The sequence below is a fragment of the Aquarana catesbeiana genome, linkage group LG12 (genome assembly GCF_042186555.1).
Source record: "Aquarana catesbeiana isolate 2022-GZ linkage group LG12, ASM4218655v1, whole genome shotgun sequence".
Taxonomy (NCBI): Eukaryota; Metazoa; Chordata; class Amphibia; order Anura; family Ranidae; genus Aquarana; species Aquarana catesbeiana.
In genome coordinates, this window is record NC_133335.1 from 15,148,989 (window position 1) to 15,168,035 (window position 19,047).

Consider the following 19,047-nt stretch of genomic DNA (forward strand, 5'->3'; position numbering starts at 1 on the left):
CCCCAAAAACCGCAGAAAAATATCTCAAAGACGCTACGCTCAGGTGGGAATGCAGCCTTAGGGTTAGGAGGGCCCTACTCATTAGAACGTACAATGTAATAATTCGATTGATAAGGAAATGCGATGGATTTCGATTGATTTGGACATTAGGGTGCTGTAATGCTGCGGTAGGAGGAGGAGGACAGGTTCTCTTGGAGTATGTGCAGCCTGAGCAGGTCAGGGGAGGAGCCAGGGAAGGTGCAGCCACTGTATTGTCTATGAATGAAGGAGACAGGGTTGGCCTCTTCCTCCAGCAGTCCAGCCTCTGTTACTTGTCAGGCTGGGAGAATAGGAGAGGGAGAGCAGGAAACTGAGGACAGCACACAGCAGGCCCCACCTTCCTCCTACAGCCTCTCCATTCCCAGCCCCATCCACTGCCTGCCAGCAGATAACATGACGGATAATATCCCCCTGCAACCTGTCAGGCAGAAGAAGAGAATGGACAACAAACACAGGAGAGGGTAAGCAGGCCGGTCCTTGGTGTATACACACTGACCCCCACCACCACCCAGGGGTCTGATCTCACAGCTGCAGGTGTGGTGCTGGGCGGCGGGCAGGGGGGGGGGGGGCACAATCCAGGCTGGGTGGACTGGCACACACCACTGACAGCACACTGATTGCAGCCCTTCCCAATCACAGGAAACCCCCTTCCTCTAATCTTCCCAGGGTTCTCTATACATTTCTCATTCTTTGTATGTAGCCATAAGGCCTAGGATTGAGCCACCGAGAATATTTACAATGTAACATCCGAATATTTACAATGTGACAATGTAACATCCGAATATTTACAATGTAACATCCGAATATTTACAATGTGACAATGTAACATCAGGATATTTACAATGTAACATCCGAATATTTACAATGTGACAATGTAACATCAGGATATTTACAATGTGACAATGTAACATCAGGATATTTACAATGTAACATCCGGATATCTACAATGTGACAATGTAACATCAGGATATTTACAATGTAACATCCGAATATTTACAATGTGACAATGTAACATCAGGATATTTACAATGTAACATCAGGATATTTACAATGTAACATCCGAATATTTACAATGTGACAATGTAACATCAGGATATTTACAATGTGACAATGTAACATCAGGATATTTACAATGTAACATCCGGATATCTACAATGTGACAATGTAACATCAGGATATTTACAATGTAACATCCGAATATTTACAATGTGACAATGTAACATCAGGATATTTACAATGTGACAATGTAACATCAGGATATCTACAATGTAACATCCGAATATTTACAATGTGACAATGTAACATCCGAATATTTACAATGTGACAATGTAACATCAGGATATTTACAATGTAACATCAGGATATTTACAATGTGACAATGTAACATCAGGATATTTACAATGTAACATCAGGATATCTACAATGTGACAATGTAACATCCGGATATCTACAATGTGACAATGTAACATCCGAATATTTACAATGTGACAATGTAACATCAGGATATTTAAAATGTGACAATGTAACATCATAATGTTAACTGCTAACCTTAAAAAATATGAAATACTTTAATATTATTATTAATAATAATAATAATAATAATAATAATAATAATAATAATTAAAAAAAATAACACTCAAACAAAAAAATACATTATTGATAATAATATTGATTAACCGCTAACCTTAAAAATAGTGAAAACATTAAAAATATTCCCACCTGAGCGTAGCGTCTGAGATATTTTCCAGCGTTTTTTTTGGGGCGTTATTATGTTTTTTTTTTGTTGGGGTAAGGAGTTCGAGTTCAGTTTAGGTTACAGTTAGGATTAGACTGTTTCATAGTTTGTTATAAATTTTTGGAACCAGGTCAATTTTCTCCTTCACTGATGGGTGGCACTGATAAGGTGGAACTGATGGGTGGCTCTGATGATCACTGATGGGTGGCACCGATGATCACTGATGGGTGGCACCGATGATCACTGATGGGTGGCACCGATGATCACTGACGGGTGGCACCGATGATCACTGACGGGTGGCACCGATGATCACTGACGGGTGGCACCGATGATCACTGACGGGTGGCACCGATGATCACTGACGGGTGGCACCGATGATCACTGACGGGTGGCACCGATGATCACTGACGGGTGGCACCGATGATCACTGACGGGTGGCTCTGATGATCACTGATGGGTGGCTCTGATGATCACTGATGGGTGGCTCTGATGATCACTGATGGGTGGCTCTGATGATCACTGATGGGTGGCTCTGATGATCACTGATGGGTGGCTCTGATGATCACTGATGGGTGGCTCTGATGATCACTGATGGGTGGCTCTGATGATCACTGATGGGTGGCTCTGATGATCACTGATGGGTGGCTCTGATGATCACTGATGGGTGGCTCTGATGGTCACTGATGGGTGGCTCTGATGGTCACTGATGGGTGGCTCTGATGATCACTGATGGGTGGCTCTGATGATCACTGATGGGTGGCTCTGATGATCACTGATGGGTGGCACTGATGATCACTGATGGGTGGCACTGATGATCACTGATGGGTGGCACTGATGATCACTGATGGGTGGCTCTGATGATCACTGATGGGTGGCTCTGATGATCACTGATGGGTGGCTCTGATGATCACTGATGGGTGGCTCTGATGATCACTGATGGGTGGCTCTGATGATCACTGATGGGTGGCTCTGATGATCACTGATGGGTGGCTCTGATGATCACTGATGGGTGGCTCTGATGATCACTGATGGGTGGCTCTGATGGTCACTGATGGGTGGCTCTGATGATCACTGATGGGTGGCTCTGATGGTCACTGATGGGTGGCTCTGATGGTCACTGATGGGTGGCTCTGATGGTCACTGATGGGTGGCTCTGATGATCACTGATGGGTGGCTCTGATGATCACTGATGGGTGGCACTGTGGGCACTGGTAGGTGGCACTGGTAGATGGCACTGGTGGGCACAGATGAGGCAGCCGCAGCTCTCTGTGTGACAGAAGCTGGTGATTGGCCTTTCTTACCGATCTTCTGTTAACATCATGTTATCTGTCATTGGCTGACAGCTGATAACGTGGTAAGGGGTTGGGATCGGCCCCTTACAGGGATCTATGATCAGCTGAGTCCCGGACTCTGTGATCACAGAGCGCGCGCCCCACAGGGGGGGGGCGCAGGCAACTCATGCACAGGAGGATTTCATGTGACGGCCTCCCGGCAATTAAGGCCACTCGGCTATAGCGCGGGGACGGGAGGAGGTTAAAGCTGGTCATATCATATACAAATTTCATCAGATTTCTGAAGGACGGAGTGAAATACGCTACAGGGCTTTTCTTCAGCGGGAACATGGAGGAACGCAGTTCCAGCACCTCCAGTACTGAATGTTTGTAATGGCAAAGGGTGCTGGGGTGTACTGGAGGGATCTATTAATGCTGGAGGGATCTATTGTTGCATGGTGGTCTATTTTAGCTGGAGAGGACTATTATTGCTGGTTTGCTGGGGGGTCAATTGTTGCTGGAAGGAATCTCCTTTAAGAGAGGGGTCTATTGATGCTGGCTGCTGGGAGACCTGTTCTTGCTAAAGTTCCTTTGTTGCTGGGGTGACTTTTTTTTTTTTTTTTACAGGTGTCCATTGTTGCCGGGGTAGATCTATTGTTGCTGGAGAGGGTCTATTGCTGCTGGTTGCAGGGGATCTATTTTACTGCTTTTCTTGTTAACAAATTCCATACAAATTTCTTTGCATCAAAAAATGGTACTTGGCTCTGTATTCTTTAAAAGGGGCGGTACTGAGAAATGGGTGGAATCAAGAAATGGTGCTCAGAGGTGGGTAGGGGGCGGAGACAAGAATTGACTCACAAATAGGCGGGGAGTTCCTGCACCTATTCACTGAGAAAAAAAAAGCCCTTTGTGGCCCTATCAGCTCACTCCCTATCGACGTTCTTTGAAAAAATTTGAAGGTGGCGGGCAGATAATTTTTTTTTTTTTGCTGAACAGCAGCTGCATCCAATCGGATACAGGCACTGATTGGGTATTCTGACGGCTGCTGGTGGCAGCTGTCAGAATTGAATAGAAATAGGGGGAGAGTCCTTCATCTACACTGTGTGGCATGGCTGGGGGAGGGGCTGTTAGAATTTTCTGCTGAACCCAAAAAAAATTAAACAGTGTATGGCCAGCTTTAGCGTACATGTCGTCCTTCCACCGCTGGATTGTTTGTGGTCCTACAGTACTCGGTCACCCCCCGGTGCCCTGTGCCATAGAACTCCTCTGTAGTTTAGAAACGTGTGTCGCCAAAATCCGGGCAAACGGTTCCTTAAGGGCCCTTTCACACGGGATTGTCTGTTTCCGTTCCGTTTGATCAGCGGAAGATCGATCCGCTGATCCCCCCCCCCCCCCCGCTGAGCGGGCGGATGAAAGGTCCGTCTCCGCTCACTGTGCAGAGATGGACCTGTCAAAGCCCCGCTCACCTCTATGGAGATCGGATGAAAATGGGCCGCCTGTCCGCTTTCATCCGATCCTTTTCGATCCGATTCTCCAGACCGGATGGAAAATAGGGTTTCTGGATTTCACGGACTGGACCAGATCGGATATCGCCGGATGTCAGCGGACATGTCACCGCTGACATCCGCCGCTCCATAGATGTGCTGATTGGAGCACCCGTGGGAAAGGGGCCTTAAAACGGACCTATACATACAACTGTCCCTGATTTCGAAGGGACTGTCCCTGATTTGGAGCAATGTCCCTCTGTCCCTCTTTCCTCCTCATTTGTCCCTCATTTTGGTCTGATCTATATAGATGTATACAAAAATGCACTTTTTATCTTTCAAAAAGTGTTTCCCAGTGCTAAACCTTTCCTCCAAATTCTAAACTTCTGCATTTGTAAATTTTAAAAGCCAATATAAAGGAATAGTAGTGGTAAAAAGAAAAGCACTTGTGGATTTAATTAACCTTTTTTTTTTTTCTGGTTAATTCTCCTTTAAGGGGGTGTGGCAGGGGGCGTGCCCTATGCCTACATACATTTGATTGTAGGTGTCCCTCGTTCCCATCTCAAAATGTTGGGAGGTATGACCATTGTAATTTTACAGCAAATCACAAACTGGGAAGCAGCAGGGGCTGACATTTGTCAACACAGGCATGGACGGCACAGGACTTACCAACCCTGTATCCTGGCCTAGGCTAACAAGGCCCAGGCCTAGGGCAGCACCTTGCAGGGGGGCAGCACAGAAGGAGTCCCTGCCGGCTTGTGCTACACTGTTAGTGTAGCGCCAGTCTTATGAGGCGGACTGGGCTGAGAGGCAAAAAAGTCTAGCGCCCCCGTAAAGCGGCCGCACTGCTTCCGGTATGCGGGCGGCCGGCATTCCGCAACTGTGGGGGGGGGGGCGCCACTTCTAATTTTGACTGTCCTCTCATCCTGGACCACAAACCTTCCTCACTGTGCTATGTTTTCTGCTGCATCATTGGCATGGTTGTTCTTAGTCCTCTCCATAAAATTATCAGAAATTTGTGCTTAAAGTAGAACTATAGGCAACACTTTTTTTTTTTTTTTTTTTCTTTTGGATAGAATAAGGGAGGGTTATAGCCCCTGTCAGTTTATTTTTTACCATCCCTGTCAAATTGCAGAGATTTCCCTTCACTTCCTGCCCCATAGCCAAACAGGAAGTGAGAGGAAATCTATGCAAATTAAGGGAATCCATTGCCCCCCCCCCCCCGGCCCTCAGAACTAGTGTCCTCACTCGAAAATTCCAGGGCGGGTCTTAAACAGCAAGGGGTGTGGCCTTGACAGAAAGGGGTGGGTCATATTTAAATTAGGGGGTGCACGAGTTTAGTCAGGCCTGGGTCAGCATAAAACCTAAATACACTACTGGGACTTACACTATCGAAGCGGGGAAGGAGGATGGTGACCATGTATGATGCCTGAGCAAAGTTGGCCCTGTCCTCCTAGAGAGAAAGTCAGATGAAGATATTATCGGGGCAAGTACCAGTGGAATATTTTTTTGGGGGGGGGGGGCGTCAAACAGTATGCCGGCCCTAAACACTCATCCCAACCCCCACCCCCCGGTCGGTCGATCAGTTAGTCTGTAGCACTTACCCCATCGCCGGCGGCTTCCCCTGCTCGGCGGCGGTGGCGGCCTCCCGTTCTCCTGCTCTCCACCGGTCATGACGGCAGTGGCTTCTGTTTCCTCCCCCCAATCGGGAGTCTTCTCTTGTTGGGCCAATCGGGAAAACGGGTCTCACACCCGCCTCTGATTGGCCGGATTGAGGATTCATTCGCTGTTGTAACACACCTGGGTGGGCTCTGTTGGCACTCTCTGTGACCCGAGCCCACCCGATTTTGAAGCTTATTAGAACCTCTGGTGCTTTAAAAAAAATAAATAAAACAGCCGCTGTAATTCATGCGCCCGGTGCCCTAAAAGGGGTCGGACGTATGAATGGGGGGGGGGGGGGACGCGTGACGGCCATGGATAGATTTATGCTATGGATGAATCTATCTATTGGAGAGAGGGTGGCGCCCCTAGTGGATGGGCCGCAGCTAGCAAGTACTGTGGATGGTTTTTCCAGTGGAATTCCGCTCAAGCTTGCCTTGCATACACACGGTCACACAAAAGTTTGCTGAACTTCCGACTGTCAAGAACGCAGTGACATGCAACACTACGACGAGCCGAGAAAATGAAGTTCAATGCTTCCGAGCATGCGTCGAATAGTTTCCGAGCATGCGTAGGAATTTTGCGCGTCGGAATTGCTACAGACGATCGAAATTTCCGATCTGAACTTTTTCCGACCGAAAAATTGAGAACCTGCTCTCAATCTTTTGCTGGCTGGAATTCGGCCAGCAAAAGTCCGATGGAGCGTACACGCGGTCTGAATTTCTGACCAAAAGCTCTCATCGGTCTTTTGCTGGCCGAATTTCCGATCGTGTGTACGCGGCATTTGACAGCGAGGACGTTGTACTCGGATGCGTTGGAGTGAGTTGGGATCGGGTCTCTTGCCAGGTCCTAAACAGCAAGGTTGTAAACTGGATTTTCTGGTTCCCCTCTAGGTGGATTCTCAAGTAAACTTTTGGAACATTTTCCATTCAGCCCCGGGGCACTGTGATGTCACCATGACCTCACAGCCACTGCCCTCGTCCCTATATGTTAGTTCTACCATCTATTTAACTTTGTTATGCATGTTTGTCTTTCCCAATTGTGTAGTAGTATGGATTATCTGTGTTTGCTAAGCTTGTAGGCTTCTAAACATGCAGAAATGTCACCGAAATGTCTTCTGCACGAAGAACCGCGTCCATCTGGTCATTTGCTGGCACAGTACCAACTAGGGCACGGCGCCTCTGAGCTAGATTATGGATGTGATTGTACAGATTGATGCAATTGGTGTAGTCTTTGTGTGGTGAACTGGCCCACGGTGATCGCTCTGTGAGAGCAATATAAGGAGATTCCGTGACCATATCTGAGTTGGGGACCTTAGATTGTAAGCTTCTTGAAGGCAGGGACCAGGACTGACAACTCATGGGGCCCCCGGGCAATAGGAGATTATGGGGCCCCCGGGCAATAAGAGAAGATTATGGGGCCCCCGGGTAATAGGAGATTATTGGGCCCCCAGGCAATAGATTATGGGGCCACACAGTATACACACACAGAATACACATACACACACTGAAAAGGTACTGGAGAGGCAGGGCAGTTATAATCTTGAGATTTTAAAAAAAAAAACACAGATTTTTACATACTGTCCCTGGTTTTATTGAGGCTGGCAACCCTGATGGGGCCCCTTAGTGGCATGGGGCCCTCGGGCAGTGCCCGAGTGCCCGAATGGTCAGTCCGCCCCTGGCAGGGACTGATGTAAATGTACAGTAGACACCGAAGCCGACCCGTCCCTGGGCTCCGGGTGGAGGCGCCGGCATCTTCAGTAATGGAATCAGGAAGCGAAGCCTTGCGGCTTCACAGCCCGGTTTCCTACTGCGCATGCGCGGGTCGAGCTGCGCGTTCTGAGTGGTCCCTGCTGTCTTCCAGAAGACAGCGGGGAGGAGGGGCTGGACATGGAGTAGATTGCCGCGGATACTGCGCCGATCTTTCCCCGGAAGTGGGAGTAAATACCTGGATTAGTATCTTCTCCCCCCTCTCTCCTGAAAGGTGCCAAATGTGACACCGGAGGGGGGGGGGGACCGGATCAGCGGAAGTTCCATTGCTGGGTGGGACTCCGCTTTATATTGTGGTTTGCCGAGCATGCAGATGAAGTCTCGCACCTTTCCTGGGCGCTGCCGTCGCCGGACCTCAATATCATAGAGCCACTATGGTGATTAGTGGTTTGGGTTCGTTTTCTGTTCTCATCTCGAGAACTGGAACAATTTTTGCATGAAGAGTGCTAGCCGATTCCATTATCCACCATCCAAGACTAATACTTTTCAATTACCAGGAGAATCCAGTCCGTCTTGGATGCCAAAGACGGTCCAACACCATATTGGGTAACGATTTCGTTTTTACCTGCTTTTTCCGTGTTTTTGTCCAACCCCTGTATTTTACTTTTTTAAACTCAGCCCGGAGTTAATTCTTGTACACACTGCTAGTTTTTTTTTTTTTTTCTTGGTTGAACAAAAAAAAAAAAACCTGACCGCTCAGAAGGAGCCGCTGTACTAACTATCTGACATTAGTACAGTGATCTCCCCTGATGTGCTATTGTGTTTTGATTGGCCCCCCACCAGAACACTCCGGTCAGCGCTCTCAGCCCTACGGCCTGTGTGTACTAGGCTTTAAACTATTCTACCCCTTAAAGCGGACCTTCATTATAATTTTTTTTTTTTTTCATCTATTTAAATCTTCTGCCCTTGTTGTTGTTTTAACTTTGGATAGTAAAACATTTTTTTTTCTGCCAGTAAATCCCTTATACAGCCCACTTCCTGTTTCTTGTCTGGTCATTAGCCTAGGCTTATGACATCATGCACAGCTCTCTCTCTCACTCTTCTGAGAGTTTGCCAGGAAGGGAGGGGGGGTGAGTCATAAGAGGGCCAATGAGAGCTGCAGAGCTGAAGGTGTGTCTGTGTAAATCCAGGAAGTGAACAGGCAGCAGCTTCAGCTGCCCACAGGTAAAATGGCTGCAGCCAGACTCAGTGGAGGGAAATTTCTGCAGCATATTTGGCAAGTACAGAATCACAGTATATATAAAATAATATGCAAAGTGGAGGGAAGCTTCAGAATGGCAAAGATGTATTTATTACCAATTTTGTGAGCAGACTGCAGTTCCTCTTTAAGCATTAACCTCACCCTGGCCATAGCCCAACACTAAAAACTAAACCCTGTAATTTACTTGTGTCTGTTGGTCATTTTTAAAATCCAGTTTATCTAGTGACTGTTTCATACAACCTCATCCAGTCTTTATGAATTCATGGGGTGTGTGTGAGCCGGTGTTCTGTCAAAGAAGCCAAGAGATCTGCAATCACGTCACTTCCGGTTACTGTAAATCATCAGCAATTGGCGATTTAGACGAGTCGCAGTCTTGACACAACACCGGCAACCGCGTACACGATATTATGAGCGGACGTTTTTAGTCCGCCCGTTACTAACCAACAACATGGCGGTGACAATTTTTTCCTCCTTACCCGCTGTTCTGTCAAAACAGCAAACTTTTCGTGTACCGTTTTGCTGGTGTTGTGTCAAAACAGCGATTCGTCTAAATCTCCAATTACTGATGCTTTACAGTAACCGGACGTGACGTGATTGGAGATCTCGATGAATTGGCTCTTTTGACAGAACAAAAGCAGGCAGAGCTCGGTGAACTCCAGTAGATCTGACCATAATGCAGCCTTGAGCTTTAAGGTTATGGAGCCCCTTTTTTGTTGCTATTATGTATATGTGATATATATATATATATATATATATATATATATATAAATATTTTTTTTTATATTTTCTTATATAATATATATTATATTATTAGTACCTATATAATATAATTAGTATAACTATAATTAAACATCCCAAAGCTAAATATTGCTGCCACCCACAAGCTGGGGTGTACCTGCTGTACAAGGACGGGTAATTTTGTTGTATGACTAGCTCCGTCACGGTCAGCTGTTCGCAGTTGGCGTGTTTGTGTAAGGTGTACTGCCATCACTATATAGATCATAACAAAGGTGTGTCCTCATCTACCAGAAACATTATGTGAAGTTCTCATCTCCTCTCTTCTCGTATAAAGTAAAAGTAATAATCAGTTTGGATTTTGGATAGAGTGGGAAATGGTTAGAACCTCTGTCAGGTTTTACTGCAATCCAGGTCTCTGTTGGAGAGTTATTTTATTATTATATAATATAATTAGTATACAGTGCATCTGAAAAGTATTCACAGCGCTTCGCTTTTTCCACATTTTGTTATGTTACAGCCTTATTCCAAAATGGATTCAATTCATTATTTTCCTCAGAATTCTACAAACAATACCCCAGAATGACAACATGAAAGAAGTTTGTTTGAAATCTTTGCAAATTTATATTTAATAATATATTATATTAAATTGTATTCACAGCCTTTGCTCGGTACTTTGGTGAAGCTCCTTTGGCACCAATTACAGCCTCAAGTCTTTTTGAGTATGATGCTACAAGCTTGGCACACCTATTTCTGGGCAGTTTCTCCCATTCTTCTTTGTAGGAACCTCTCAAGCTCCATCAGGTTGGATGGGGAGCGTCGGTGCACAGCCATCTTCAGATCTCTCCAGAGATGTTCAATCGGGTTCAAGTCTGGGCTCTGGCTGGGTCACTCAAGGACATTCTCAGAGTTGTCCCGTAGTCACTCCTTTGTTATCTTGGCTGTGTGCTTAGGGTCATTGTCCTGTTGAAAGATGAACCTTCGCCCCAGTCTGAGGTCCACAGCGCTCCGGAGCAGGTTTTCATCAAGGATGTCTCTGTACATTGCTGCAGTCATCTTTCCCTCGATCCTGACTAGTCTCCCAGTCCCTGCCACTGAAAAACATCCACCCAGCAGGATGCTGCCACCACCATAATTCACTGTAGGGATGGTATTGGCCAGGTGATGAGCAGTGCCTACATGGCACTTGCCATTTAGGCCAAAGAGTTCAATCTTTGTTTCGATAGACCAGAGAATTTTGTTTCCCATGGTCTGAGGGTCCTTCAGGTGTCTTTTGGCAAACTCCAGGTGGGCTGTCATGTGTCTTTTACTGAGGAGTGGCTTCCGTCTGGTCACTCTATTATACAGACCTGATTGGTGGAGTGCTGCAGAGATGGTTGTTCTTCTGAAAGGTTCTCCTCTTCAGAGAAACCCTGGAGCTCTGTCAGAGTGACCAAGAACAGGTTCTTGGTCACCTCCTGACTAAGGCCCTTCTCCCCCGATCACTCAGTTTGGCCAGGCGGCCCGCTCTAAGAAGAGTCCTGGTGGTTCCACACTTCTTCCATTTACAGATGATGGAGGCCACTGTGCTCATTGGGACCTTCAATGCTGCAGAAATGTTTCTGTACCCTTCCCCAGATCTGTGCATCCATACAATCCTGTCTCGGAGGTCTACAGACAATTCCTTGGACTTCATGGCTTGGTTTGTGCTCTGACATGCACTGATAACTGTGGGCCCTTTTATATAGACAGGTGTGTGCCTTTCCAAATCATGTCCAATCAACTGAATCTTCCACAGGTGGGCTCCAATCAAGTTGTAGAAACATCTCAAGGATGATCAGTGGAAACAGGAGGCACCTGAGCTCAATTTTGAATGTCTTGGCAAAGGCTGTAAATACTTATGTAGATGGAGTTTTTATGTTTTTTTTTTTTTTATAATTTTGCAAAGATTTAAAACCAACTTCTTTCACATTGTCATTATGGGGTAATGTTTGTAGAATTTTGAGGAAAATAATGAATTTAATCCATTTTGGAATAAGGCTGTAACATAACAAAATGTGGAAAAAGTGAAGTGCTGTGAATACTTTCCGGATGCACTGTACATTGGTGAGCGTGGAGTTTTTTGGGGTTTTTACCAATTATAGAACTACTTGATCATCATGGCTGCTGCCTCCATTATTCTTTGATATTGGCAACATGGAGCTATGGCCATACCCCCAGGATGAACCTTGGCAGGTCTCCATTGTGCTTCAGATGTGAGAGGCAACAGGGCTGGCAGTGTGTTTTAAAGTGGCTAATTCTGGTATTAGGAGAACACTCCGCTCCGAACGATCTGAGACATCATTATGTGAGAAGATGATTCAGCTGTTTCCTTGGCCTCTTGTGAATGATGTCAGCGGCTGGTACTGAAGATTCTTATCTTACAGGAAGACTTGGTGAAACTAGAACTTCATGTTAATGGATCTGTAATGGTGTTTTCTTTATCTCTTCATTACTGTAAGTCTAGATTGATTCCCCTTGTGCATTAGGTATAGGGGAGGGAAAGCTCCAGTACTTCACCGCTAAAACAGACACTCAGCGCTATGGATGAAAACCCAGAATAATGACTAGAAACTAGTGACTGGAAAACCCAGAATAATGGGACTGAAAAAGGCGCTGGTGACTGCATGCAACGTGTCAGAGAATTTGTGCACTTTATTATAAAGTATCTGTTTTTTTTTTTTTTTTAAATCATCATTCTATTATTCTATCAGATGCTTCAATGTATCATTTAATTGTTTAGTTTAATATATAAATAATGTTTTCAAATGCAACTCTGCACAGAAAGTTTTTAAACTAAATTGAATAGGCTGTTGAGTTTGATTAGTCTTCGGTGTAGCAGGCCAGGGTTTAAGTATTTATGAGGACTAACTTAGGTTGGCGATGTCTAGTGGCAGGACTGATGTCCCATCACTGGCGTCAATGGCAGGACTAGTGCCCCATCACTGGGAGTCAATGGCAGGACTAGTGCCCCGTCACTGGGAGTCAATGGCAAGACTAGTGCCCCGTCACTGGGAGTCAATGGCAAGACTAGTGCCCCGTCACTGGGAGTCAATGGCAAGACTAGTGCCCCATCACTGGCGTCAATGGCAAGACTAGTGCCCCATCACTGGGAGTCAATGGCAAGACTAGTGCCCCGTCACTGGGAGTCAATGGCAAGACTAGTGCCCCGTCACTGGGAGTCAATGGCAAGACTAGTGCCCCGTCACTGGGAGTCAATGGCAAGACTAGTGCCCCATCACTGGCGTCAATGGCAAGACTAGTGCCCCATCACTGGCGTCAATGGCAAGACTAGTGCCCCATCACTGGGAGTCAATGGCAAGACTAGTGCCCCGTCACTGGGAGTCAATGGCAAGACTAGTGCCCCATCACTGGCGTCAATGGCAAGACTAGTGCCCCATCACTGGCGTCAATGGCAAGACTAGTGCCCCATCACTGGCGTCAATGGCAAGACTAGTGCCCCATCACTGGCGTCAATGGCAGGACTAGTGCCCCGTCACTGGGAGTCAATGGCAAGACTAGTGCCCCGTCACTGGGAGTCCATGGCAGGACTAGTGCCCCATCACTGGCGTCAATGGCAAGACTAGTGCCCCATCACTGGCGTCAATGGCAGGACTAGTGCCCCGTCACTGGGAGTCCGTGGCAGGACTAGTGCCCCATCACTGGGAGTCCGTGGCAGGACTAGTGCCCCATCACTGGGAGTCCGTGGCAGGACTAGTGCCCCATCACTGGGAGTCCGTGGCAGGACTAGTGCCCCATCACTGGGAGTCGGTGGCAGGCCTAGCGGCCCGTGACTGGGAGTCGGTGGCAGGCCTAGCGGCCCGTGACTGGGAGTCGGTGGCAGGCCTAGCGGCCCGTGACTGGGAGTCGGTGGCAGGCCTAGCGGCCCGTGACTGGGAGTCGGTGGCAGGCCTAGCGGCCCGTGACTGGGAGTCGGTGGCAGGCCTAGCGGCCCGTGACTGGGAGTCGGTGGCAGGCCTAGCGGCCCGTGACTGGGAGTCGGTGGCAGGCCTAGCGGCCCGTGACTGGGAGTCGGTGGCAGGCCTAGCGGCCCATGACTGGGAGTCGGTGGCAGGCCTAGCGGCCCGTGACTGGGAGTCGGTGGCAGGCCTAGCGGCCCATGACTGGGAGTCGGTGGCAGGCCTAGCGGCCCATGACTGGGAGTCGGGGGCAGGCCTAGTGGCCCATTGTTGGTGTTGGATTTTTGTTTTAGTATAATTTTCCATCATGTTCCTTTGATTTATTTTGTCAACGTGGCTGATAATGATCATCAACTTGACCCCATTAACTTTTAGAAAACTGAATGAACGTTCTGAAATCGAAGTCGTAGGAAATTCCACTAGTGCAGGGCCAGCTTAAAGATCCATTCTAGTTCCAGGGCAGTAAGGCATAACTCTTAAGCCTTAAGCTGAATTTCAATCCATGTTGCAGAATGATTGTACAGAAGACAATCTACCAATTGACTTCTGTACAAACGCCCTGTCGGATCTTAGCCGCACGATCAGCACTGGAGTGACTGGAGAGCGAAGTGTCCTCCTCGCCTAGCCGAGAGAGAAGGAAGTGCTGCGTCTACAGGCCAAAAAGTGTCAGGGGCTTGAAAAAAAAGTTGCTTTATCGGTTGAAAGTGCGCTTTTTAAGTTGTTCAGATTTCAGAACCAATACGTGCCCCGACAATTGGAGGATAGCAGCTTCCACTGGAGGCTTCTCACACAAGTACTTTGGTTTGTGACGGATTCATTAGAATTGTTTGTGCACAAAAACCTGTAATGTATGTTGTAAGAGGAAGTGTTCTATCATCCGGCTGAATGCAGTGACTGTTTGTTGTACCTCAATTATCAATGTGTGTATATTTATATATTTTTATTATATATATATATATATATGTGTGTATGTGTAGGTAAGTTATATTACAAATTGGCCCTATAGAAGACCATTGCAAGTGCTAATATTGGATTTGATCTGTGAAGGGAAATAACCTCGGCTTGTATTTCTACTGACCTGCAGGACAGGAATAACGAGTTGTTTGTAGCAGTACAGTACAGAAGAGGTTTTCTCTTATGGCTTCATATTTCCAGATTACAAAGATCAGATGATATGCAATGCGTTTTTTTTTTTTTTTTGTGTTTTTTTTTTTTTTTTTTTTTTCTTTGTAGAGAGCCCATCACTGTTTGGTGCTGAAATAAGAAAACAAAAGGAGTCCCTACCTTGCATGCCTTGACCCCTGACCTCACCCAAACGGTGACACTGATGTCACCCTATCCTTGTGACATAAAGTTAGTGCCTTAAAAAAAAGTATTCACACCCCTTGAAATTCTCCACATTTTGTCATGTTACAACCAAAAACATAAACGTGTTTTATTGGGATTTTATGTGATCGACCAGCACAAAGTGGCTCATAATTGTGAAGTAGAAGGAAAATGATAAATGGTTTTCCAAATCTTTTACAAATATGTGACAAGTGTGGGGTGCATTTGTATTCAGCCCCCCTTTACTCTGATACCCCTAACTAAAATCTAGTGGAACCAATTGCCTTCAGAAGTCACCTTATTAGTAAATAGTCGACCTATGTGTAATGTAATCTCAGTATAAATACAGCTGTTCTGTGAAGGCCTCAGAGGTTTATTAGAGAACCTTAGAGAACAAACAGCATCATGAAGGCCAAGGAACACCCCAGACAGGTCAGGGATAAAGTTGTGGAGAAGTATAAAGCAGGGTTAGGTTATAAAAAAAATCCCAAGCTTTGAACATCTCACGGAGCTCTGTTCAATCCATCATCCGAAAATGGAAAGAGTATGGCACAACTGCAAACCTACCAAGACATGGCCGTCCACCTAAACTGACCAGCCGGGCAAGGAGAACATTCATCAGAGAAGAGCCAAGAGGTCCATGGTAACTCTGGAGGAGCTGCAGAGATCCACAGCTCAGGTGGGAGAATCTGTCCACAGGACAACTATTAGTCGTGTTCTCCACAGATCTGACCTTTATAGAAGAGTGACAAGAAGAAAGACATTGGTGAAAGAAAGCTATAAGAAGTCCTGTTTGTAGTTTGTGAGAAGCCATGTGGGGGACACAGCAAACATGTGGAAGAAGGTGCTCTGGTCAGATGAGACCAAAATTGAACTTTTTGGCCTAAAAGCAAAATGCTATGTGTGGGGGGGGAAAACTAAAGCTGGCCATACACTATACAATTTTCTTCATCTTTCCTTTTAGATTTACCAAATCCGTATAATAGGAGGTCAAACCTAAGCCCGTCTTGTTTGTATGCAATCAGGCAAGCTCTTGCACTACATAGTTGAAGGTAAATCTAAAGGAAATTGAATAAGAAAATTGTATAGTGTATGGCCAGCCTAACACTGCATATCACCCTGAACACACCATCCCCACCGTGAAACATGGTGGTGGCAGCATCATGTTGTGGGGATGCTTTTCTTCAGCAGGGGCAGGGAAGCTGGTCAGAGTTGATGGGAAGATGAATGGAGCCAAATACAGGACAATTTTAGAAGAAAACCTGTTAGAGTCTGCAAAAGACTTGAGACTGGGGCGGAGGTTCACCTTCCAGCAGGACAACGACCCCGAAACATACAGCCAGAGCTACAATGGAATGGTTTAGATCAAAGCATATTCATGTGTTAGAATGGCCCAGTCACAGTCCAGACCTAAATCACATTGAGAATCTGTGGCAAGACTTGAAAATTGCTGATCAGATGCTCTCCATCCAATCTGACAGACCTTGAGATATTTAGTCAAGAAGAATGGGCAAAAATGTCCCTCTCTAGATGTGCAAAGCTGGTAGAGACATCCCCAAAAAGACTTACAAGCTGTAATTGCAGCGACAGGCGGTTCTACAAAGTATTGACTCCGGGGGGTGCCATACAAATGCCCCCCCCCCAAGCTACTCACATATTTATTTATAAAACATTTATCATTTTCCTTCCACTTCACAATTATGTGTCACTTTGTGTTGGTCTATCACATAAAATCCCAATAAAATACATTTACGTTTTTGGTTGTAACATGACAAAATGTGGAAAGTTTCAAGGGGTATAAATACTTTTTCAAAGCACTGTAACTCCGGATCTAAAATGTAGTCTATTGCAGTATACAAAAAAAGGTAAAAAATGGATGGAATGTTATAGGCACCGTAAATGTATTGGTACAATGTAGCAAAATGAATTGCATTTTATTATATACAAATTGAGTTAAAAACGGACCAAACTGATAAAGTTGGCACGTGTTGGGGCATGGTCTACAAGCAAGGGGGTTCTTGGTGTGCCCCCTGTGATGTGACTACAGAAAACCCCCCCCTTTATCTTTTCTCTATAACACAGAGGGGTTGGGTCCTGTACTGGGCAATCCAATTAAAAGCTTTCACAACACTTTATTATTTTTTTGGCGGTAGTTGGCATTGGAACTTGCGCCCAATCCAGAAAAGCATTTGTGCCAGTTTCTTTAGCATTACCGACACGTGAGCCAAACTCAAGTATCGCTAACTACAGCCGGCTTGGAGATCCTGTCACTGCGGCAGCAACGGTATCCTAAAGATATACTGCCAGCTGGCAGATTAGGGAACAGAGGGATGCCAGTGGGGCATTGCTATGCTGGGAAGCTGCCATGCATGTGACCCCTGCATAAGGCTCCATCCCCATTCAGCTGTTGTCAGGCAAATACACACAAGGAGGCCGGGGATAGTGTGGATGTCACCGGGTTGTAGGAGCCTGATGGGCAAACTTAGACTTGTCTTGACAGCGCAGGGCAGTGGGCAGATTAGAAAGCTGCTATTGGACTGAATAGCAGATGGATCTGCCCACTGCCGTGCACTGTCAATAGAGCCCCGCCTACCCTTGCTACAAAATCCCTCGGCCTTGCGTCTGTTGGTGTGATGGGCACAGTATTTGGGCAGGAAGGGAGCATACCATTATGGGCACCCTGATTGACAGTGCGGAACAGTGGGAGGATTTGAAAGGTGCTACTAGACCTGAATAGTGACTATGGATCTGCCCACCGCCGTGCGCTGTCCATTAGAAACTGAGAGATTAGTTACCCATCACGTTTGCCCTACTTTTGATGGACAAGGCAGTGGGCAGTTTACGAAAGGTGCTATTGGACTGAATAGCAGCTATGGATCTGCCATGCGCTGTCAGTAGAGCCCCGCCTACCCTTACTACAAAATCCCTAGGCCATGCATCTGCAATGGGCACTGTATCCGAAGAGGAAGGGCACACACCAGTATGAACACTCCGATTTGACCGCGCAGGGCAATTGGGAAAATTTGAAAGATACTAAACTGAAAAGCGAATATGGATCTGCCTGCTGCCATGCGCTGTCAATAGAGCCCCACCTACCCTTACTACAAAATCCCTCGGCCTTGCATCTGTTAGTGTGATGGGCACAGTAACCCGGAGAGGAAGGGTGAATACCAGTATGGACACCCTGATTGGCCACGAAAAGCAGTGGGAGGATTTAAAAGGTGCTACTAGACTAAATAGCGACTATGGATCTTCCCACTGCCATGCGCTGTCAGTAGAGCCCCACCTACCCTTACTTCAAAATCCCTCAGCCATGCATCTTTTAGTGTGATGGGCACAGTATCCGGAGAGGAAGGGCGCGCACCAGTATGAATGCTCCGATTTGACAGCGCAGGGCAGTTGGAGGAATTGAAAGATACTAAACTGAAAAGCGACTATGGATCTGCCCGCTGCCATGCGTGGTCAATAGAGCCACACCTACCCTTACTACAAAACCGCTCGGCCATGCGTCTGCTGGTGTGATGGGCACAATAGCTGAGGAGGAAAGGATCTCGCCAATATGGACCCCCTGATTGAAGGGCAGGGCAGTGGGTGGATTTGAAAGGTGCTAATAGACTGAATAGCGACTATGGATCTGCCCGCTGCCATGCGCTGTCAATAGAGCCCCGCCTACCCTTACTACAAAACCGCTCGGCCATGGGTCTGCTGGTGTGGTGGGCACAATAGTTGAGGAGGAAAGGATCTCGCCAATATGGACCCCCCTGATTGAAGGGCAGGGCAGTGGGTGGATTTGAAAGGTGCTAATAGGCTGAATAGCGACTATGGATCTGCCCGCTGCCATGCGCTGTCAATAGAGCCCCGCCTACCCTTACTACAAAACCGCTCGGCCT

At 46.7% G+C, this 19,047-nt stretch overlaps 1 protein-coding gene across 1 annotated transcript in view; it reads left to right on the forward strand.

Moving 5' to 3' along the window:
* Positions 1-203: 203 nt before the first annotated feature.
* The window catches only part of ATP9A (ATPase phospholipid transporting 9A (putative)), a 170,026-nt gene continuing 151,182 nt past the window's right edge, over positions 204-19,047 (forward strand). Inside the window, exon 1 of the mRNA XM_073607253.1 lies at positions 204-500. Coding sequence (XP_073463354.1) covers positions 262-500 — 239 coding nt within the window. The 5' untranslated portion in view covers positions 204-261. The remainder of the gene's footprint in view (positions 501-19,047) is intronic.